Here is a 22,344-nt window from a genome sequence, read left to right on the forward strand (position 1 = left end):
AATAATGTGTACATTTTTACAGAGCTTAAACCTTAATGCTTTCCCTGAAACTAACAATACAGTATATCTTATCATTCCTTTTTCACAAGCAGGCAGCTGCTGAAACGCTTGCCACTTCAAAATATCAATTGCTTGCCAGAGTTTTCCTCAACACACCCTGTCAAACTCATGTATATTGTGCAATGAAAATGGTGCAGGGCTGAAAGCTAGAAATTGTGTCAAATTCTGCTGTAAGGGTACGATGTGCAAAGAACAATATATGACAACCGGAGAGACTACAAACAATGGCAGTGGAGCCAGGGACTTCATAGATCACAACTGCGCCTGTACATATTTTATTGTAGGCATTATATATTTAAAGCATGACAAATGTACCATTGTACATTATGTGCTGCACAAACAGAAGCTCCTCCCACTACTTCGGCTTTTGCATTTCTCTTGATGATGGAAACACAGTTGAGTTTCATTTCTTTCTCTTCTTTTCAAACATTTCAGGTTCTCAAATTATGAAGGAAAAAGACACGGACAGACACATAAGGTTATCAAAAGGAGTCACAGAAAACAGAAGACAATAATACAAGATGAGAAAATGAGATCTTGTTCAGTTAACATTTGGGCTTCTCTCTGAGGACACAAAAGCAAGGATTATCTTAAACACTAACCAAGGGTATCAAGAGAACTACACTATCACTATGCCTATAAATTGTTGTCTACCTAATTTTAATGCAGATAAGTGCTGGCTTATTGATTTGCACGATTTTCTAGCAAAACGAAAATCCCACGTGAATATGTTGTGTGCAGAAAATATGGTTTAAGAAGCTTTTACTATTATTGCTTTCCTATGCCAAAAGAACAATTAAGCAAATAATCTTTCACTACTGTATGAAGTCCATAAACTAACACGGATTCCTGGATTCCTGTCTGTTTAGATTTTAAACATCCCTTCCCATTTCCAGATTCGCTGTTTACTTGTAATGATTCTGGTTATTGAAAAGTTGTTTTTCTTCCAAATGTCTCCTTAAATAACATGTAAAATCTGAAAGCATTCTCGCTTTGAAACACACCTACTTAATTAAAAAGGGGTTCGGGGCTAAACAACCCTCCACTAATTCAGTCAATCACTGTGGAAATGGAAACACGTTTATGGGAGAAGATTAGCATGAATATATATTCATCTCCTGTATGACCTAGGTTAGGTTACAAAACTGTATCACACAAGTAGCGTGGAGTGGAATTAGGTGACTCGAGGCTAAGGAAAATGAACAGATATGCTTTTAAGGTGTTAATAAATATTTTGGAAAGAGAATAGGTGGTTTAGGTGCTTATGGGTGCTGACCTTTGGTGTGTTGATTAGCGGGACAATGGTGCATTATTAACACGCAGCAGCTGTACCTGAACTGCTGCCATGAATATAATAGCCTTTTACAGCCATCAGGGGAGTGAGGTAGGAGGCCTTTATTAACCACTAGACATGATTAGCACATTATGTGAACTTTAGTAGGCAAATTATCTCTTATTGAAATATAATGTTGGTTATAACTAATTGTAAACATGATGTTTAAAACTTCCCAATGAACAACTCAATGTTTTACTATCGTTCAGCTCATTATGGGCTGGTAATGGATGAAAACATGTTCTATTGTGGGCCATACTCACGGGAGCTGAATCTCAAAAGGCAGACGACGTCACTGAAGGCTGACTTTGAAATTATTTGGCATTACAAGTTCAGGGCTATTAGCATACATGCAAACTTTCTCTCTCTAATTAAAGTAGAACTGTTCACGAACTAGAAAAGCTGCTTTGGGATTTTTCTTCCTCTTTATTTCTTTAAGCAGTTCTTAAAAGATTAGTTTTGCAATAAATTTTTGAGAGTTACCTTGAAAAATAACAGCATAATTTATTTCAAAAAGCTTAATTTTGGGAGAGAAAAGATTATCCCATTAGCCTTAGTAACTGAACACAGTTCGGAGAGTCCATTAGGAACAGTCTTTTATGCCCTGGCAGAAAGTCATTAACATAAAATAAATCATTAGCTTTGATAGTAAGCTTCTACTATCTGCAGGTTTCTATGATTAATGTTCATGACTGCATCTGCCAAATGATAGAAGATACTTTTTGTTGAAAGGTTATCCTGCCTCTTTATTATTAACATTTCTCTTTATACAATTGTTACTGGCATTTTAGGCTGAGGCATATTGGCACAGAAAGGAAGAACTGGTTTCTACAACGGTATGAAGACGCCGATGCATATAACACTTTACCCATCATTTCTTAAATTAAATATTTAATTGAGTTAAAAGACTTAAGAAAATCAGGTGGTACACAGATATGCTTTCAATGTAATTGGACTATCTTTAGACCCCGCTGGTCCATTCGTTAATTAGTCTTGCACATTATATTTCCCATCTCTGACCCATATATCAGAGGAAGGTACAGAGGGCAAAGTGTGCTTCCCTGAAGTCGGAAACTCCAAGAGGACATTTGCCTCTGCCGCAGTTATTCTCAACTTTTATTTTATCTTCTTCCACTGCAAACAGGCCACAGCTCCCGTCAGTAGCATCTCTCATTAGGTGCATTGACTCTCTCAATGTGGAGAGGGAAAAAGAGGTCCCCTGGGGGCCTTATCAATATCTGAGGGAGGGAGATTACAGACTGTACCTACACATAGCCCATTTTCCCAAATTCACCTTTGACCCTCTAGAAAGGTTATCCCTTTCACTCCTTTCCTGAAAGAATCACTAGTCTACAATTTTGGAAAACACATTTATTCCACTAGGGTAGCGGAAATAGAAGAAATGGGATGAGAATACAGTATTTTTTCTAAGATCTACCATTGTTTGAATTTCTGAACATCTTTCACCATAGGATTTCAGACTAATCTACTCTTGTTGACTCCTTAATTCTCATAAAGCTTCCTTGACACAAATGTAAATTATATTTTCTCTAGTGGATACATGGAAGACTGGGAAACAGGTAGATTAATGGTTTTAGGGTCAGAACTTTTTCCAGACATAGAATGAAGTCAGGTTTCCAAAAAGAATGGGAAAGGAAGGAGGAGGGAATCATATCTTTTCATGGTTATATTTATGTTGCCGAGGGGTAAGTCAACACGGTTTAAGGGTCCCCAGTTTTTATCACAAATCTTCAACAAAAACCAGTTTTTTTCTCCAGAAAGGCCAATGGTTTTCCTCAGAAACACCTAGTTCTTTAGTTCTTATTACTTTATAGTATGCCAAATTAAAGCCTTAGCACTATGAAAAGCATCTTCTCCTGTGAAATATGGCTAAGTTTCTTAAAAAGGAGTGGTAATGAGGCATTCCTACTAGCCAGTATGATTTCCTTTGTTGTTGTACACATTGATGGATTCTGCCACTTAGGATGAATTTTCAAGCATTTATGGCCAGAAATATATCCATGAAAAACATAAAAATACACACCCACCCAAACACACACACACCAATTTTTCTGACTAGGTCAGAGCCCCAGAAAGGGGCTCAAAGACTTTAACTAAAAGGCATTTTATGCAGAAGCTGACACTGTCACTATTGTGGATCAGATACATGTAACTTGTAAGTCCATGTAGTAACTCAAAATATTTTATATTTTCTTGGCCATTAGCAAAGCTTCTTATCAACCCACCATGGCCTTTGTTTAATTAGGAGTCCTTTCAAGACAGTTTCATAAAAGCACATAACTCAGGGATGAAAAATAGTAAATACTTGGCTAAAGCAGAACTATGTAAAACTCCAAAGTGAAAAATGGACAAACAGAAAAGCATTAATTGTGACACTGGTTTCATGACCTTTGGTATTACAAATATAGATCAACGATGATTTTTAATGATTAAAATGGAAATCTGAAGATAGCTTTTAAAAGGTAACTTTAAAATTTTTAACCAAGTAAGGCAAACTTGCCATAGATGAGTCCCTCCTGTCATGAAAGAACAGGGGGTTCTTCCGGGCATCATCCTCCCTCTGGTCTTTTCCGCAGCACCATCACCATCCAAGCACAGAGCAATGTAATGTTCCCACTTTCAAAATGAATGCTATAGGGCGAAACATGTTATCACCAAGAGAAGCTCATTCAGGTTAATGTGAATTCCATGTCTCAAAGTATTATGGAAGAGCTGCTATAATTAACAGTCTGTTGGCACTTCCATTACAAACCACATTTCTAAGCAGTTTGTAACTCAACTGTTTTTAATGAGAAATTGCTCTTCAGGACAAAACTTGGCATGCACAGCTTAAACAAAAAATTCTCAAATTCATTAGGGCAGATGTAAGCTGCAGCTTCCTGGTGGACAGTCCATTTAACACAAGTCACTATCTACTGCTGGTCCTATCAACCAGTGGAGATCACAGGCCATCTGGCTCTGAAAAGTGTATCTTCAAAGAAGATCAATTGAAAATATATCGATAACACCAAAGTGGAAGTAAATGAAAGGAAAGAAAGTATCCTTAAAATAGGTAAAAGCAAACATTCCCCTCTTTAAATTTTGTTTTCAATTCAATTTAAACAAACAAGGCAGCATTCAAGTATTTAGACGCTTCACACAGAAGCGTCTTGCAGGCAAACACTATAGTTAGGGTTCTTGGGGCCACAGTATTTATTTACTACGGTTTACGACGATTTGATTTTCTTCTAAAGGTATGCATTTTAGAATCTTGGATTTGGTTGCATACAATATAAATTTTATCTTAAACAATTGATAAAACTTTTTTTCCACTTTTTTTTTTTGAGGAAGATTAGCCCTGAGCCAACATCTGCTGCCGATCCTCCTCCTTCTGCTGAGGAAGACTGGCCCTGAGCTAACATCCGTGCCCATCTTCCTCCACTTTATATGTGGGACGCCCGCCACAGCATGGCTTGCTAAGCAGTGCATGGGTCCACACCCGGGATCTGAACCAGCGAACCCTGGGCCACCAAAGCAGAACGTGCGCGCTTAACCGCTGCGCCACCAGGCTGGCTCCGATAAAATTTTTTAAATGTAATTGTTTACAGCATTTAATCAAATCATGCTAATTACATTTCATTTCTATTGAGATATAAAATAAATATTCTACCTTACGACTTCCTGGACACCTTGGGATTCACATTCAGATAGCTGAAATGTAGGATGACTAGTTAAATGAGTTCTGCGTGTCTAGCTATTCCCAGTTTAGTAATCTAAGCATATTCTGATAACTCATAAGTATGCTAACCCCTTACTTCCTGTAAGCAGAACTCACCTACCTTACTGTATGCCAACTAAAGATCAGGAGATCACAGTTCCACTTTCATTCTACTTCAGAGTCTAAATAAAGATTTCTCACTGATAAGGGATGTTCAAGGAGCTGTTTCCCAGCTCTAAATACACTGTGCACAAAATGTGGGGGGCTGAGGTAGAAACCGTGATTGCTTAGATATATCGGCCATAGCTATTTTTCTTCTCAGCACCCTATCTATGTTTTCTTAGTTTATTACAGTGTGACCTGATGCCATTCATTCAGATGGGAGAATGGAGAAAAGAACAGCCTACTTTAGGATTTAAAAAGTGGATATGGGCTTGAGGACTGGCAGATTCTATTTTCTGTAACCAGCAAATAAAGTCAGGTACTGGAGAAGAATGGATATGTTGACATGACTATGATAACAACGACGGTGACCAGCAAAGGGAGCATGGGACCCAAGATAAGCACAACGGTGAGTCAAGGACCTGAGGAGTGGGAGGAGAGTGCTGATTAGAAAGTAGGTTCAGATTAAGATGGAAGAGGAGCAAAGCCAGGGTGAAGGCTGCTCCAGGATTGGGGGTGTTTGGGAAGTGGGTGAAGAGGAGGGAAGAGGCACCAGGCACACACACGACTTGCGCTGAGGGCACCCTTCAGTCAGGATGGGAGTGGTCACCAGCAACTGAGAAATATCCCCAGGGTCTTGTCAACTCTCTAGTATCCTAGCAAAAGGTCAGAAAGTACTAAAGTAAATCATCCTTCATAGCTAAGTAAGACTTTCCCCCCCAATTCTCTAAGCTATTCCTCTCTTGAACTGAGCCCATCAAAAAAAGTACGACCAAGAGGAACAGTCCTACACACTAAAACCAATACTTAAGACCCAGTTTGGGTACCAAGGAAGCCATTGTTAAACTTGGAACTTTCCCTCCTTCCTCCAGGTTCAAGGGCTTTACTTCTATCCTCTAGCCATAAGCCGCTTGCAATCACATCCCTAAAGAAAAAAACCTACAATAAGCAGTCAATTAGATAATATGTAAATTTCAGTTTAGTTTTTCTAACAAAGCAAAACATCAAAATGCTCCTTAATATCATCATTCAGTAACTTTAAAAATATATGATAAACTGTGAGAATACTAAACTATGTAAGTTATGTTAAAAATAACATTAAATCTCTCCAAAGTTCACAACTATAATTTTTGCATAGACGTTTAAAATTGGAATTTGTGACACTGAAATATCCCACAAAGTCAAGATAGCTATATTTGAGGGTTTTGTATGATATCTGATTTAGTGGCCAAAACCACATGATTGCTTAGGTTATGCTCTTTCTTACCTACAAATTTATTTAAAACATATTTAAAGACCTCAAAACTTAGGAAAGATGTCAGCCAATAAAACTCCCAGGGCAGTTTTAATTACACTAACGAGGCCCCAAATTATCAACTATGAATTTCCCCAAATCCTAGAAGTTAAGGAGGTGGATAGAGAACTAATCAAGCATGATGCTCTAAATGGCTTATAACCCTCCCTTCCTCCTCCTTCTCCCATCCTCGTCCTTTTTCTTACACTTATTAATTAAAGTAGGAATAATGACTCCACCTTAGTGTGCTTGCAAATCCTTTATTTTAGATGTGATGAGTTTTGCCACACTAAAGCACAATACATAATACTCTAAATAGGAAAATAAGCTCAAAGGTGATTTTGCAGAGACAATAATGAATCTTGTTTCTCTCAAAAGTTATCAGACGTCCAATGTTAGCGCTGACATTTTAACACAGAGTTCATCTCAAATAGGTCCCTCCTCCTATGTTTATATGAAGAGATTATACGCTGTCCTTCCTTATCTCAATGACAAAAGCACAATACTCCAAACAACCATAATTCTTTCCTCTGTATATAGTTGGTATTAAGCATGGGTTCGTGTTCTGGACTTTCCTGTGTCTAAATCAACCAGAGAAAAGATTCAGGGCTTGATTCCACAAAAGCAGCCACTGAGAACAGTAAAGATCATTATTTCCTCTCCCACTGCTGGCAGAGGTCAGCATCCCTGTCATTAGCCATGTCATAACATAATTGTATTACTACTCCTTATGTGAGCAGATACTGAGCAATAACTGAACACATCACATCATTGTAAAAATGAAAAAGTGCCACTTCTTTGTCCCAATTTAGCATAAAATCAGTGAAAACAATCTTTAGAAATGACACTGCACTAAGAAACTGAAAGGAACTGTTATTACTCTGTAGGTATATATTTAAACTGATGCTGACATCTTCAACTAAAACAAAAAATAGGACTCTATTTTACTACTGAACTCCAATTGTGAGCTCCTGCAATCTAATTTCTTTGGGTAATATTCAGTTCACTGAAGGGATGCAATGTTACTTAAAAGTCTTAATTAGATGAAACTCGATTATGGTCCCCATCTCTCAATGTCTGAAATATAGCCGTGCTTTAAGTTGCAAGTGGTGAACACTGTTACTTCGAGCCTACATGTTTCTGTCCAGTCTATGAGCTATGGTGCTATGTGAAAGGCTGACCTATATACAGCAACATGCCATCCATTCTGGCTGTTTGAATAAGAGATGCCTCACGCAGTTGCCATAACCAACATCATTTGCATTGTTCTCACTTTTCTCCTGCAATGGGCTACGTGAAAATGGAGGGCAGTTTGCACAGTGATGTGTTCATAAGGTAATGCGCTCTTAGAAGAAAGCAACACTAGATTAGACTGTTTCCAAAAAATTCTTCCTATAGAGTTTATTAACTGAAAAATGTAAGAAGTGTTTTGGCAATCTATAGAGCAGCAGCGCTGGAAAATGTCAGCAGAGTAAAACAACCACATTTTAGTTTAGAAAAGCTTCAGGAAGAATGTGTTCATTTTCTCAATTAGGGTCTCTTCTGACATTGAAAAAACGTCAAAGGGGAAACTCTAGTTACAACTGCCTGATCCTGAAGCACAGAAAGATACTGGTTCTGCTAGGATGTAGCACACCAACTTTAGGAAAGTGTTGACAGATTTAAAATAAAGATAATTAGTAATTTATGATCTTATCATCCTATTAAAAACAAATAACCTGACAAAGTCACTGTTTCTTATAATAAACTACATATTCATTACCCCTCTGAAAGAGACAAGGTTTACTTTGCAGTCCTGCCTCTTCTGGGGAAGTCAGATCCAACTTGTTTTTACTAAATGTAGACACAGATTTGTTATTTCACCTCTTTGAAACTTCTGCCCATCTTCCATACCCCTGCAAATCCACTTGAGGCCCTGCAAAAATGGACGCTAGTTGATTACATTCTAAGCAAGTAAAACTGTGGAGCTGGACAGAAATTGTGTATCAAAGCTAATCGCGATGGAGTGGAAAAAAACAGTGCCTAGGCTGTCTGAGGCCTAGCAAACCTACTCAGTACATTTAATATAAGCAGGGATTAGTGACAAATATATTTGATAGACTGCTACACAGAGAAGAGCAGGAGAAGGCATCCTGGGAGAAACATTTCCATGAAGTCTTTTCCTACTATTAGAAGTATATCTTATGACTTTGCATCTTTAAAAATCCATTATTCCCTGGATAACTTAAACAGAAGACTTGCAACTAGTCTATAGAAAGGGTGGCTAATTTGCATTTAAAAAGAACAGTTTGTCCTCATACACCGGGTGACTTAAAAGGAACTTCAATGAGCTAGTAAAGAAATTCTGAAGACTTTCTAAATTAATTTATTCAATTCACAGCACAACCCACTAAAATTATTTAAAGCACTTAATTGGAAAATGATTTAATATATTGAAGTAATTTTTGATTTTCCAAAGCATTTAACTTTTAAATTAAATCTGACCCTCCTACCACAAGAATGACGAGTGAAATGTGTATCCAAGTCATTACCTTCTTTTTGGAGCCGAAAATCACTGATAAATTTAATAAGATTTGTCCAGTTTCACCGTCAAAATGGTTCTGACCTTTTGGTTCCAGTTACTACTGTGGAATATGTCTTTACTATCCAAGACAGGACTGCGACTTTATCATCATTTTTATTAGTATTAGTAATAGTGTTAAAAGCAAAATAAAATGTGACCAACACAAAATAGCTGCTTATAAAGGCAAAACAGATTTTAAAATAAAAGAACTATGTTACCAACAAATAATGAAACTTCATCACACAAACTTCCCTCGTCAAAGTTACCCGTGCCTGCCAACTTGCCCCTAGCAAAGGGCTCCCTGTACAATGAAAAGCCATTCTGCCTTGTACAAGCCTAGATTTCCCTCATTTCAAACTTGCCTCAACATCATCGGCACACAGCACATCCCTTTTACTGGGTCTTACACTGTACACAGCACCCAGGATCTTCTCCACAGGGTTATATCTGTGGTTCACTTAACTCATAGCTGTGTGTGTGTTTGTGTATGTGTGTGTGTGAGTGTGTCCCGACTGACCAAGACTCGGTGCTTCGAGTCGGTTGCGTGGTGGGGAGCCCCGGGCTGAGGATGCAGCGCGCTAAATACCTCTGTATCACGTAAAAAAGCTGTTTGATGATGACTCGCCACCGGGCAAATGTTAGGAGTTCCAACGATTTATCCAGTGGAATTCACCAAGGGGCCAACACGGAATTGCTTGCAGTGGGTAGTGAGAATCAGGCAGGTTGACCACGAAGCAGGAGGTAGGCGTCTAAACGGCTCGCCCTGCGTTTCAGAGAACTCAATTCTCCCTGCCGACGTTGACCAGGGGGGACTGCTTAGACGCGTCCAATAAGCCCGAGGTGGGGACGGCCGTGGCCCTGCGGCTGCTCTCCGATGCCGGTCCCCGCGCGTCCTCCCTCTCTAGGCTGAGAGTTCGAGAATCCCCGCCAGTAACCCCCTCCCTGCGCACCCCGACAGTTGTAGCCTTGGCAGGAGAGGAGCTCCGGAGCCCCGGCCGGCGCCCACACCGAGGGCCACCGGCATGGTCAGCCTCGCCCCAGTTCCCCGCGGCCTTGGCACCGGGGGTCACCCGACTGTGGGTACAGCCCAGCCTGGGACCCTGCTCCAGCCCCCGGCCGCGTGCGGGAGCTTTGGACGTGACTGCGGCGCGCTCGCCCAGCTCCTAACAAACTTGTGATTTCCGCGCGCACCCCCCAAGCGGGAGCTGTCCCCCAGCCCCGGCCGCCCCGCTACACCCTGGCCGGCAGACCGGCGTCCGAACACCGGGCCCGGGCGCCCGAACGCGTTTGGGCAAACAAAAGAGTTGTGGAGTAATTTTCCTGGTGGGGGGCGGAGGCGTCTCCCGGGTCCCTGCACCCCGACTCCCGACTGCTCCCCTGGCAACTAATCCGGGCAGGGAAGCGGTGCCACGAGCCCCCTCTGCCCGCGAGAAGGAGGGAGGGAGAAGGGGAAACTGGAAAATCAACTGAATTCTCTTACTCTCTGCCTCCGTTCCCGGACCCCAGACACACCCCCAAAGTATTCCCTGGTTTTCTCTTAATTTTTTTTAAACGCCCCCCGGCAAACCTAGGCAGGGCTCCTTAGTCGCGAACAGCAGGAAGGAAAGAATCCGAGCAAATCGTGTCACTTTCCGCACAACCGCGGTGTTTGGCAAACCCCCGGAGCTGCTGCACAATATTTACTACCGAAGCGCACGCAGGGCTTAGCGGGCTGCGAGCCGAGCGCGCCCGGGACCGGCCTCCGCCGACCGGCCCCGGCCGCCGAGCTGGCCCGGCCGCCGCCGCCCCCCTCCCAGGATCAAGCAGCGAGAACACGGTGGAAACAAAAGCAGAGCGTTCACCTTGTTGCAATAGTAGGGGTCCAGGCAGGGAGAAGGTCCCAGACAGGGAGCGTCGGGCGCAGCGGCGGGCTGGGCTGGAGGTGGATAAAATCTTACGTCCATTTCACTCTCACATCAAGCAACTCCTTTTCTTTTCCTTTTTTAAAAAAGTGCTCGGCAAAACAAGCTTACACGGAACAGAGAGAGGTGTCTGGACTCAGGAGTAAAAGAAACACCTTCCTTCCCTCACATCCGTTTGTGGTTTGTTTAAGAAGAAGACGAGAAAAAAAAAAGAAAAAAAAAAAAAAAGAGGGGGGAAAAGCGCTCAACTCTCCCCCAAGCCGCGGCGCGCACCCGTCGGCGCCGAGCGCGCAGCCTGCTCCGCCGCCGCCTCCCGGCCCCGCCGCCACCGCCGCCGCTGCCGCCGGGCAGGTAACTTCATGCGCTCATTGTCCCCCCGCCCGCCCCCCCATCCCCGCCTCCCGCGCCCCTCGCCGCCCGGCACACGCGCTCGCGCTCGGGCTCTAGGTCCTGGGCGTTTTATTGGAGTATCTGAGTTGCTCTGCTTTTAGTTTATTTTCTCCACCTTGGAGGCCTGGGATGGGGGGAGGAATGAAGAAGGGGACAGGGCGAGAGTAGGGGGTGAGCGTCCCGGGCCGGGCCGGGCGGGGTAGGGTGCGCGGCAGGACGCGGGCTGCTCGCAGCCCAATGGCTGCGGCTCGGGGCCGGGGGCGGGAGGAGGGAGGAGCGGAGAAGGAGAAGGAAAGCGCGTCCGGGCCCGGGCCGAGGCGGCGGGGCCCGGGCCGAGGCGGCGGGACCCCGGGGAGCCTCAGCTGTGCCGGAGCCGCACTCCTCCGGGCCAGCGCGTCGCACACAAAGGGGCTGGCGAGCCTGAACCACCGGCCGCTGCGGGGCACGGCGGGGAGCGCGCGGCCAGGGGGCGCTGTGGCGCACCCCGCCCCGCAGCCCCGCCCCCGGGCCCGCCCCAGCCCCACCCCGCTCCTGCCACCCCCTTCGCGGCGCTCCCCACCCCTGTCTGTATCCACCACGGCTCCCTCGGCGCCTGTCCTGCCACCCCTATTCCCAACCCCTGCTGCAGGTGACTGTTGCACGCAGCGCGGCTCCTGGGGGCTGGGAACCAGCAGGGAGCGCGAACCCTCCGTGTACTCTGAGTGGGCTACTGTCCCAGGGCCGGGAGCGGACTGCAGCATGTGAATGGGTCCTAAGAGTCGCTTCCCTCCTGTTGCTGGCTCCTGTTTCCAGTCCTCATGTGCCCGTGATCCGTGCCCACTGAAGGGTTTGCGAAGGCCAGGGCTGCCTTAAGGACTCGCAAAAGACCCCTGGGGTAATTCAAACGGTAAATAAGAAAACAATTTTCATCACACACAATCGGGCAAACACGTGACCTTGCTAGTTTCCCCTTATGGGACTCTAGTTTTTTTATAGTTGGAAGCCCAGTATGCTCTTGGCGGTCCACGGAAGACCTGGAACGAGCCTCCCCATTTCTCTGTTCGGTAAGTGGGGTCAGGAGACCTCCAGTCATGTCTTCCCACTTTACCTCTCAACCCCGGAAATTTGCAACTTCTTGCCTCCCGGTGGTTGGGAAAGTTTAGTGTATCCTGCCCACTGTCCAACAGATTTATCCCCAGGGCCTCTGTCTTTGGAGGGAAGACCGAGCGGGAGTGGGTGATATTTACCATCCTGGGAAGGAGCAGCCCCTCACGCTAGGGCCCAAGACCCTGCAAAGGAGGCTGGAAGTACTTCATCTGTTCCACTTGTTTCTGGGGCCAAGGAGGATACTAATAACATTTTGCCACTCCACACAACCTTCTAGTGCAGGTTGATTGTCGACTGCTCTATGCAACTTTCCCACAGCTATGTTGCCTCCTCTGCGGTTGAGAGCACAAGTCCCATACAAGCAGAGAGATTGGGGAAAAGATCTAAGAAGACAATATAAGAAAGGATAAAATTGACATCATTGGGTGTCCGTACATGGCTCCTTTAGGAACATTTCGTTAAGATTGCTTTGTACTCCTTACATCCTTTTTCTCTTAAGCTGCTGTTTTCTTTCTTCCTTTCATCATTTTTCTAAGTAGCAAAAATCCAGCTTCCTCCCTACCCCAAGATTTGACATGGTGGAGATTGGTGTAGGGAGAGGGAGCAGTGAGAAAAAAGAATTCCTCTCCACTGGATTCAGAAAAGCCTCCATAGTCATAGGTCCGTCAAGCCACAAAATAAGAGTAAGAAATAGAAAATATGTTCTTTCTCATAATAAAGTTCTTTATAATAAAATTTAAATGAAGTTTTGTGGTTTGTAACATCAGAGTTCAAAATTAAATTCTGGATGCTAAAATGTGCCTATATGTATTTTCTTCCACAATTTAAAAAAAAAATAACCCTTTTAGGGTTAAACATTCCTAAACTTAAATTTCTGTCGTCAATCCAGCATTTATTACAACATATTACATAGTTCAAAATTCAATTTGTAATACCTTTATTAGAGTCCATAATTGATTTCTATGTGATGGCCCTGTAAACATCAGGAACATGAAATGGTTTAGGGCGGGAACAATATTGTTATCAACATCTTGACACCTGAGGGAAGATAATGATGTCTCCACTTTGCTCCACCTACCTACCACTTTCCTCTGTCTTGAGGAAGAACCCAAAAGCATGGTATCTGTGTGTCCCTCTACTTAATCAAGGGCCTGGTTTCTTCCATGAGCTGTGTGTAGAGTCGAAGTGATACGTTTGTGTATGGTGTGGTGTGATGGGGGAATGTGAGCTGTTAAGAAGAAACGCTCTTGGGGCCGGCCCTGTGGCCCAGTGGTTAAGTTCAAATGCTCCACTACGGCGGCCCGGGGTTTCGCTGGTTCGGATCCTGGGCACGGACATGGCACCACTCATCAGGCCACGTTGAGGTGGCATCCCACGTGTCACAACTAGAAGGACCCACAACTAAAATATACAACTATGTACTGGGGGGATTCGGGGAGAAAAAGCAGAAGAAAAAAAAAAAGAAAGAAAAAAGATCGGGAACAGTTGTTAGCTCAGGTGCCAATCTTTAAGGAAAAAAGAAGATTGGCAACAGTTGTTAGCTCAATGGCTAATCTTTAAAATAAAAAAAAAACTTGTCTATTTAAAAACAAAAAAAGAAGAAACGCTCTTAACTCTATAATCATTCATACATGGAGAGTAGACCATGAAGGTCAACAGCGGGTGGGAATGAAAATGGAGTTAATGATCCATCATGCCTACGTGATGCGGTCTCCATAAAAATCCCAAAAGCACAGGGTTTGGAGAGCTTCCGAACACATGGAGGTGCTGGCTGAGCCGTGAGCCCTGACAGGGCATGGAAGCTCCCTGCCCCTTCCCGCATACCTTGCCCTACACATCTCTTCCATCTGGATGTTCATCTGTATCCTTTATCGTATCTTTTTATAATAATCTGGTAAATAGTAAGGAAACAGTTTTCTTGAGTTCTGTGAGCTGCTCTGGCAAATTAGTTGAACCTAAGAAAGGGGTTGTGTAACCTCTGATTTATAGATAATGGGTCAGAAGCACAGCTAACAACCTGGACTTGTGATTGGCATCTGAAATGGGGGTTTGGGGACGGTCTTGTGCCCCTGAGCCCTTAACCTCTGGGATCTGATACCATCTCCAGGTAGGTAGGGTCAGAATTGCATTAAATTGTAGGGCACCCAGCTGGTGTCACAGAATTGCTTGGTGTGGGAAAAACCACCACACATCTGGTGTCAGAAGTGTTGTGAGTGTGGTAATAGTGTGAGAAGAGAAGAGAAACACAGGAGGAGGACTGGGTTTTTCCCAACTTAGGTGGAAATGTGAGCTGTTGATAAAAACAAAAAGCTCTCAACTCCACTCATACATAGAGTAAACCATGAAGATCATCTCAGTGGGATCTGAAAAAATACTCGAAAATGCTCCACCCAAGGCCTGTCATATACTGAATGGGTGTACTTCTACCAAGAAAAACTAGGGGAAAGTTGAATAGCTAACCTCTGAGTAAATCTTATTAATTTAGAAAATAAAATAGTAGAGAGGCATTGTACTACTTTTCAATTGCTGGGACATTCAACTCCATATCATGGATAAGTGTCGCCAGTTATCGCGGTGCATTCATTCCTTCCTTTGTACATTATTCAACAAAGGCCTATGAGCAGGACAAAGCACTATTATATGCATTGCGTATAAACTGATGTATAAAAACAAATTACTTGCAACAGATTCTGAGTTAGATGTGTTTATAGTCTTCTAGAGCAGTATTTCCAACCTTGTCTGGTCAGTGGAGTCACCTTCGAAGCTTGGAGAAAGACTCATGCCTGGACCCCGCCCCCGTACATTCTGATCCCATTCATTTAGAGTAGGATCTGGATGTAGCAATTGTCAAAACCTCTCCAGAGGTTTTAAATTTCAGGAAAGGTTAAGAACCACTGATCTAGAAGTAAAGATAAGATGGGCACAAAGGGAATATTAAAAGCACGAAATTTTCCTCAATAAACTTTACTGGCTGGATTGCTATTTTGTAGTGGATCTCACAAGGGGACACGGAAGCTCACCGCTCGCAGGACCCCATCACCTGCACTGCCCTTTTAGATGGATTCACCAGTTACTCTGACTAAACATGAATGAATTGTTGTGTAAGTTTAAATTACAATTTGGTCATCTGAACCAGGAACATTATATACTCTTATTACCAGAAAATATGTGACTATGAACAAAACATCTCCTTACTAATATTGATGGAATAATATCAATAACTACAATGTATAAAATGCCTACTAGGTCCTAGACCTGTTCCTAATTTCTTTGCATTAAATTTCACTGTCTCATTTCGTTTTACAAATTACTTTGGAAACCTTAACCAGTGATTACAAACCACGCTTACCATTTGATTTTGTTCCCTAAACATTACCCATCTTCATTTTAATTATAGTTTCATAAATTATTGTGTTTCAAATTTGTGGTTGTTTTCATTGACCACATTTTATGTTTACTGATCGTTTGCACTATGTAGGTAAGTCCTAATCTTGTAGTAACGTCTCCAAATTACAGACAGAATATGTTACTTTAGGAAAAATATCCTCTAGACAGTTAATCCTATCCATGATTTATGGGAGTCTTATAAAAATCATTCAACAAAAAGATGGCACTTCCTTCGGGGCATCTTTTGTTAGATTTTGGAGTTAGTTTTTCTCTAACGGTAGAAGCCCTCTGTATATTGACTATGAGAATGAAACATCTTAGAGAGGGATTTATTTTGAAATGACAAATGTTCAAACTAAAATCAAAGCTTGCCATCTTTTATAGCTAAATTGATATTCAGTCTTTCACTGGCCTCTTCCTTAAGGGTGAGCTTTGCAGTAAAGCTGATGCCCCAGTCTCTCGTGTAGAAGAAAGTCTCATTCTAGTTAAATGCTATTTATCTGATACCTCATATGGGCCGCCTTATATTAAAGGTGACTTGTTATGCATATGTATCCGGGTTTACCTTCCTAGCGAGGTTTTGGGGTGAAATAGCTGTTTCCTTAGAACCTAACCAACACTGAGTTCAACACATTTTGGAGGTTTGAAAAACATCTTAATGAAAGTTTTGATGGGAAATGTTTACATTTTCTCAATTTACCAGTTGGAATTTACTGTTGTCCAGAGTTGTTTAATATTTTTCTAAAGTAATTTAAATGTAAACTAGAATAATGTGTAATGTGTAATATAACGCACCAGGAGAACAAAGAGGACTGAAGTTTATTCCCTGGGGAAGACTGGTGAGAAATGACTAGATTGTAAGGCTTTCAACTAGAAAATAAAGGATTTTAGAATGATGAGGAAAGTTTGAAGGAAGTGATATAAGGTCCACAGATACCTCACATGGTACTAAATGACTCATAAAATGCAGTATTTTTTACATAATATGGGAAGTATGCCATGCTTGTGCGTCTCACCATTGAGTGTGGTACAGTACTTTGATCTTCAACAATATACAACATTTGGGGCATAATAGCTATAATAGGACTATTCAGCTATTTTACACAGCAATAATCCAGTCCTCTCCATCAGGATAAACTGTGAGGACAAATCCTTTCAAAATCAGAATTAGTTCCTTGTAGGAGAGTGAGGCTACAATTATCCGTTAAATAGGAGCAGCTGCAACATGGTATCGGCCCGGAGTGTGGCAGGGAAGTGTTTTTCCAATGCAATTAGATGGATTTTTTTTAATGCAAACTAATATTCTATAAAAAGTCAATTGGAAGGTGAGTAGGTGTGGAATTGCTGAGATGAAAGGAACAATCATTTTGCTTACCTGGACTCAATACTCCTGCCTTGGTAAATGCTATTTTGGTGAAAATGGATAATCAAGGCTCATCTTTCCAGTGAAGTGGGTTCCAAAAGGGAACCAGAGCAACACAAAGAAAAGATAATTCTGGTTTACTTGTACGCTCTGTGTCTTATTTTGAACTATGTTCAAAGCTATGTTGTGTTATTGTTGTTTTTCAAAGAGATATGATGAGTCAACAGCAACACTTCAATTTAAACAGGAAAGGTAACACTTGGCTGGAAAAATATAAATATAACTCGTAGGACTTATACTAGTCAGCGCCTACATCCAGAGTGAGACAGAGCAGGATGGCAACTTAGTTTTTTACCACAGAGATGATTAAAGGATTGGAAAATAAGACCTTTAAGAAAGATTAAAGGACCTGTCTAGAGAGGGCAATCCTTAGAGGCAATGTAATATCTCCAAATCATGTGTCTCAAGAGTTCTTTCACAAACAAGGAGAGAGCATCTCCGCTGAAGATACGACGTGAGGAATTGGGTGGAATACTAGATATTGCGGATTTAGTCACACACGAAAAAGACGTTCCCCAGTGACCTTGAATGTATTGCCGGAGGAGAGGGTGGGCTGTCCACGGGACTGAGTTTAAAATCTCTGCAACCCAATGGAAGTTTGTCAAGTCACCCATCCACCCACTGGCACCCCTCCTTTTCTTGAAATATGCCTTCCTTATATAAGATCCAATAGGCAGAGGGCTCCAACTTAGCTCTAATTATCTAAAGGGTTTCTGTGCTCATAAATTTTGGCTAACATAAAGTGAAGTTCATCTGGCCAATGAAGCAAGGATCTCTTGTAATTCTTGGAAGTCTAAAATGCTTTCTTTTATATTAGATCTTGTTCCTGAGTATTTTCAAGGACTTTGGTTACAAGGTAAAATAGCAAACATCTGATTTTGCAGGCAAAATTTAAGATATGACATGAAAGTAGGAATTAAAATATTTAATACATGTTTAGATGTTACTTCAGTAAAAAGCATACCTCACGCAATAGGAATGTTCTTTTAGGATGATCTCAGAGCCAAAGATGAAAGGAAAGGAATCGTCCTGCTTTATCATAGTATATTTTAATGTGCAGCGTTCAATTCACTAATTCAAAAGTCACACATTTTTAAGACAGCAAGAGACTCTTCAGCTCCCATTCAAGCTGGTAGTAGCTGCTGAATTCGTACTCCTCCAGTCAAATCTTCCAGGGTAAGACTACGTAAGCGACTCTACCCTCACCCTGCCCACTTTCCCCATGTAGTCTCTGATCTCTGCCCTGATTAGGTACTCACTGCCTCCTGCCATTAGAAATCCACTTATGCTTGATCTTGGCATAATACAATTACCTGTTGTTTTTTTTTTCTTGAGGACGAGTAGCCCTGAGCTAACTGCTGCCAATCCTCCTCTTCTCGCTGAGGAAGACTGGCCCTGAGCTAACTTCTAAGCTGATCTTCCTCTGCTTTATAAGTGGGATGTCTGCCACAGCATGGCGTGCCAAGTGGTGCCACATCCGCACCTGGGATCCGAACCAGCGAACCCCGGGCCGCTGAAGGGGACCATGCAAACATAACCGCTGCGCCACCAGGCGGGCCCCACAATTACCTGTTTATCCATGTATTGTTTTAATGTTTCCATTTCCTTCCTAATGGCGTTCCAATACGTCTATCTGTAGTAATGTGTTTGATGCTGATTCTAACCTCCTAGAGGGAAGGGACAGAATCTCTTTGAATAGGACTGATGGCCCCCATGTATCATAAATTTCTTAAAATGTGCTGTTTGCAAGATGACAACTTAGCATACTTTCCCTTGGTCTCAGAAAGAGTTAATGTAGGAAGCTACTGGTAAAGATTCAAGATGTCATAATGTGTAAACACCTCCACTTCATTAAGATAAGTGGGGAAGAGTTATAATAGTATTATATTCTCGATGTTACCTCGTCTGTTTTATTGTGGCCTAATATCACTTTATTTATTTATTTATTTTTAGAAAGATTGGGCCTGGGCTAACATCTGTTGCCAATCTTCCTCATTTTGCTTGAAGAAGATTGTCACTGAGCTAACATCTGTGCCAATCTTCCTCTATTGTATGTGTGATGTCACCACAGCATGGCTTGACAAGCAGTGCTAGGTCCGTGCCCAGGATCCAAACCTATGAATGCTACAGAAGCAGAGCGTGGGAACTTAACCACTCGGCCACAGGACTGGCCCCTCTAATATCACTTTTAATTAAGGAAGCCATCATTAAAGCTCTATATGTTAGGTGCTTCATGTAACAATATGTATTAGTCGTTATCCCCCCACCCTTGGCTGCTTTACCCATTTATGTTTTCTGTTTAGCCTCTATAAGCATTTATCGCCTTTTAGAATAGAAATTAGCCAGAGAGTGAATGAAGAAAATAGCAGGTAAGCAGATGGAAGAACATGAACAAAGTCAAAAAGGCTTCAAAGACAAAGAAAAGTTTGAGAACAACCAGAACAAGTAATGGGGTATTTGCTGCAGTTTTGAAGGTGCTGACGTGGGGGCAGCGGAAGGAGGGAGGGAGAGAAGCAGCGAGAGGAGGCACAGAGAGGGAGTCTGGACCACTGAAACTTGTTGTGACTAACTGAGAGCTGGAACTTTATCCTGAGGAGGGTGGGGGGTCTTGAAGGACTTTAATGTTGGACCTGACTTGGATATATTTGTATTATAAAGTTTTATGGACAATTGGATTTTCATGTACTATTTCTATTACAGTAAGGATTTCATGAGCAATTGCAAGAATTCATCACTAAAGAAAAGACCAGGTACTCTTTTCTCTGAGATTTTGTTAATCTGCCATTTTAGTAGCTGTGGTAAATAACTATACCCAGAAAAATACTCAACTGCACCATGCGACCCTCTGTGGTCTACTCATCTCTCCAGTCTTGTCTTTTGCCACCCTCACAAGCCCCCTCCCCTCAACTCCAACCTCAGCATCTCAAATTACAGCAAATAGCAAACTCCGGGTTCAGGACCGCAGTGCCTTACTCTCCATTCTGAACTTCAAAAAGCTCTGAAAAGTTGAAGTTGTTTCATGACACATTTGGCAGAACAATAGCAGGCAACGTCTAATCTGAACTGACAAGAGGCTCTAGATGGAATTTATTGATCCTACTTAGTGAATATTCTATATGTTTTGCTGCAAAAATGGTGCTGTGTTTGATTACAGGGTGCTACCCCAAAGCCTGCATCAAGGGGCTTTTATGTAATACACTGTATAAGATTTCAAAAATTCGAAAATTGTGAATTCCGAAACCCATTTGGCCTATGGGGTCTCAGATAAGAGATTCTGGACTTGCACTCGTAGTAACAGGCTCAAGATGATTTCTTTTCAAGCAAATCCATTGAGGAAAAATTTACCTACAATAACTCATTAATTTTAAAGGTTCAACTTGATGAGTTTTGAGAAATGTATATATTTGTGAACCACCACTGCAATCATATACAGAACATCTCTATCAGTTCCAAAATTTCCTTTGGGCCCCTTTGTAGTCAATCTTCTCCTCCAGCTCCAGTCTCCAGAAACCCTTGACCTGATTTTTGTCTCTCTAGATTTTTCCCAAAATGTCATATACATGGAATTTTTCCATAAGTGATCTTTCATGTCTGATTTCTTTCCCTTACATAATGTGTTCGAAATTCATCCCTGTTGTTATGTCTACCAGTAGCCTGCTCCTCTTTTTTTGTTTTCGAGGAAGATTAGCCCTGAGCTAACACCTGCTGCCAATCCTCCTCTTTTTGTTGAGGAAGACTGGCCCTGAGCTAACACCTGCTGCCAATCCTCCTCTTTTTGTTGAGGAAGACTGACCCTGAGCTAACATTCATGCCCATCTTCCTCTACTTTATATGTGGGACGCCTACCACAGCATGGCCTGCCAAGTGGTGCCACGTCCACACCCGGATCCAAACTGGCAAACCCCAGGCCACTGAAGCAGAACGTATGAACTTAACCCCTGCGCCACTGGGCCAGCCCCGAGCCTGCTCCTTTTCATTGCAGGGTAATATTTTCATTATGAATATAACACAATTTTGTTTATCCACTCACTGGTTGACGTGGTTACCTTCCAGTTTTAACTAGAGTCATGCATTGCTTAATGACAAGGATATGTTCTGAGAAATGCATCATTAGGCAATTTTGTCATTGTATGAACATAGCGTGTACTTACACAAACCTAGATAGTATAGCTTACTACACACCTAGCCTATATGGTACTAATCTTATGGGACCACCGTCGTATATGCGGTCCATTGTTGACTGAGATGTCATTACGTGATGCATGACTGTACTATGAATAAAGATGCTATGAAAATCCAAATACAAGTACTTATTTGGACAATGTTTTCATTTCCTTTGGGTAAATGTCTGGAAATGTGACTGCTAGAATGTATAGTAAATGCATATTTAAAGATTTTATTTTTTTTCCTTTTTCTCCCCAAAGCCCCCCAGTACATAGTTGTATATTCTTCGTTGTGGGTCCTTCTAGTTGTGGCATGTGGGACGCTGCCTCAGCAGTGCCATGTCCACGCCCAGGATTCGAACCAAGGAAACACTGGGCCGCCTGCAGCGGAGCGCACGAACTTAACCACTCGGCCACGGGGCCAGCCCCAGTAAATGCATGTTTAAATTTATAAGAAACTGTCAAACTGATTTCAGAAGTGACTGTACCCTATTTTATACCTACCAGGAAGGCATGAGAGATTTGATTGCCCCAAATCATTGCCAACAGTTGATATTGTCAGTCTTTTAAAGTTTGGCCATTCCAGTGGGTTTTGCTAATGACTAACAATGTTGAACATATTTCCACATGTTTGGAACTAGTATATCTTCTTTGATGCAGAGTATGCTAAAGCTTTTGCCTTTGTAAGTTTGACTTGTTTGTCCACTTATTACTGGGTTGTATGAATTCTTTATATATTCTGAATGCATGTCCTTTATCAGACTCAACAAAAAAAGCGACTAAAACTAATAGGTGAGTTTAGCTAGGTTGTAGGATACAAGGTCAGTGTGAAAAAATAATGCTGTTTCTATAAACTAGCATCAA

General features: G+C 42.2%; 1 protein-coding gene across 1 annotated transcript in view; it reads right to left on the minus strand.

Annotated features, from left to right (window-relative positions):
• The window catches only part of TOX (thymocyte selection associated high mobility group box), a 291,354-nt gene extending 280,023 nt beyond the window's left edge, over positions 1-11,331 (minus strand). The window contains exon 1 of the mRNA XM_046642275.1: positions 10,972-11,331. Within this exon, the coding sequence (XP_046498231.1) occupies positions 10,972-11,073 (102 nt within the window). The 5' untranslated portion in view covers positions 11,074-11,331. The remainder of the gene's footprint in view (positions 1-10,971) is intronic.
• Between the last annotated feature and the right edge of the window lie 11,013 nt (positions 11,332-22,344).

This window comes from Equus quagga, chromosome 16 (assembly GCF_021613505.1).
Source record: "Equus quagga isolate Etosha38 chromosome 16, UCLA_HA_Equagga_1.0, whole genome shotgun sequence".
Classification (NCBI taxonomy): Eukaryota; Metazoa; Chordata; class Mammalia; order Perissodactyla; family Equidae; genus Equus; species Equus quagga.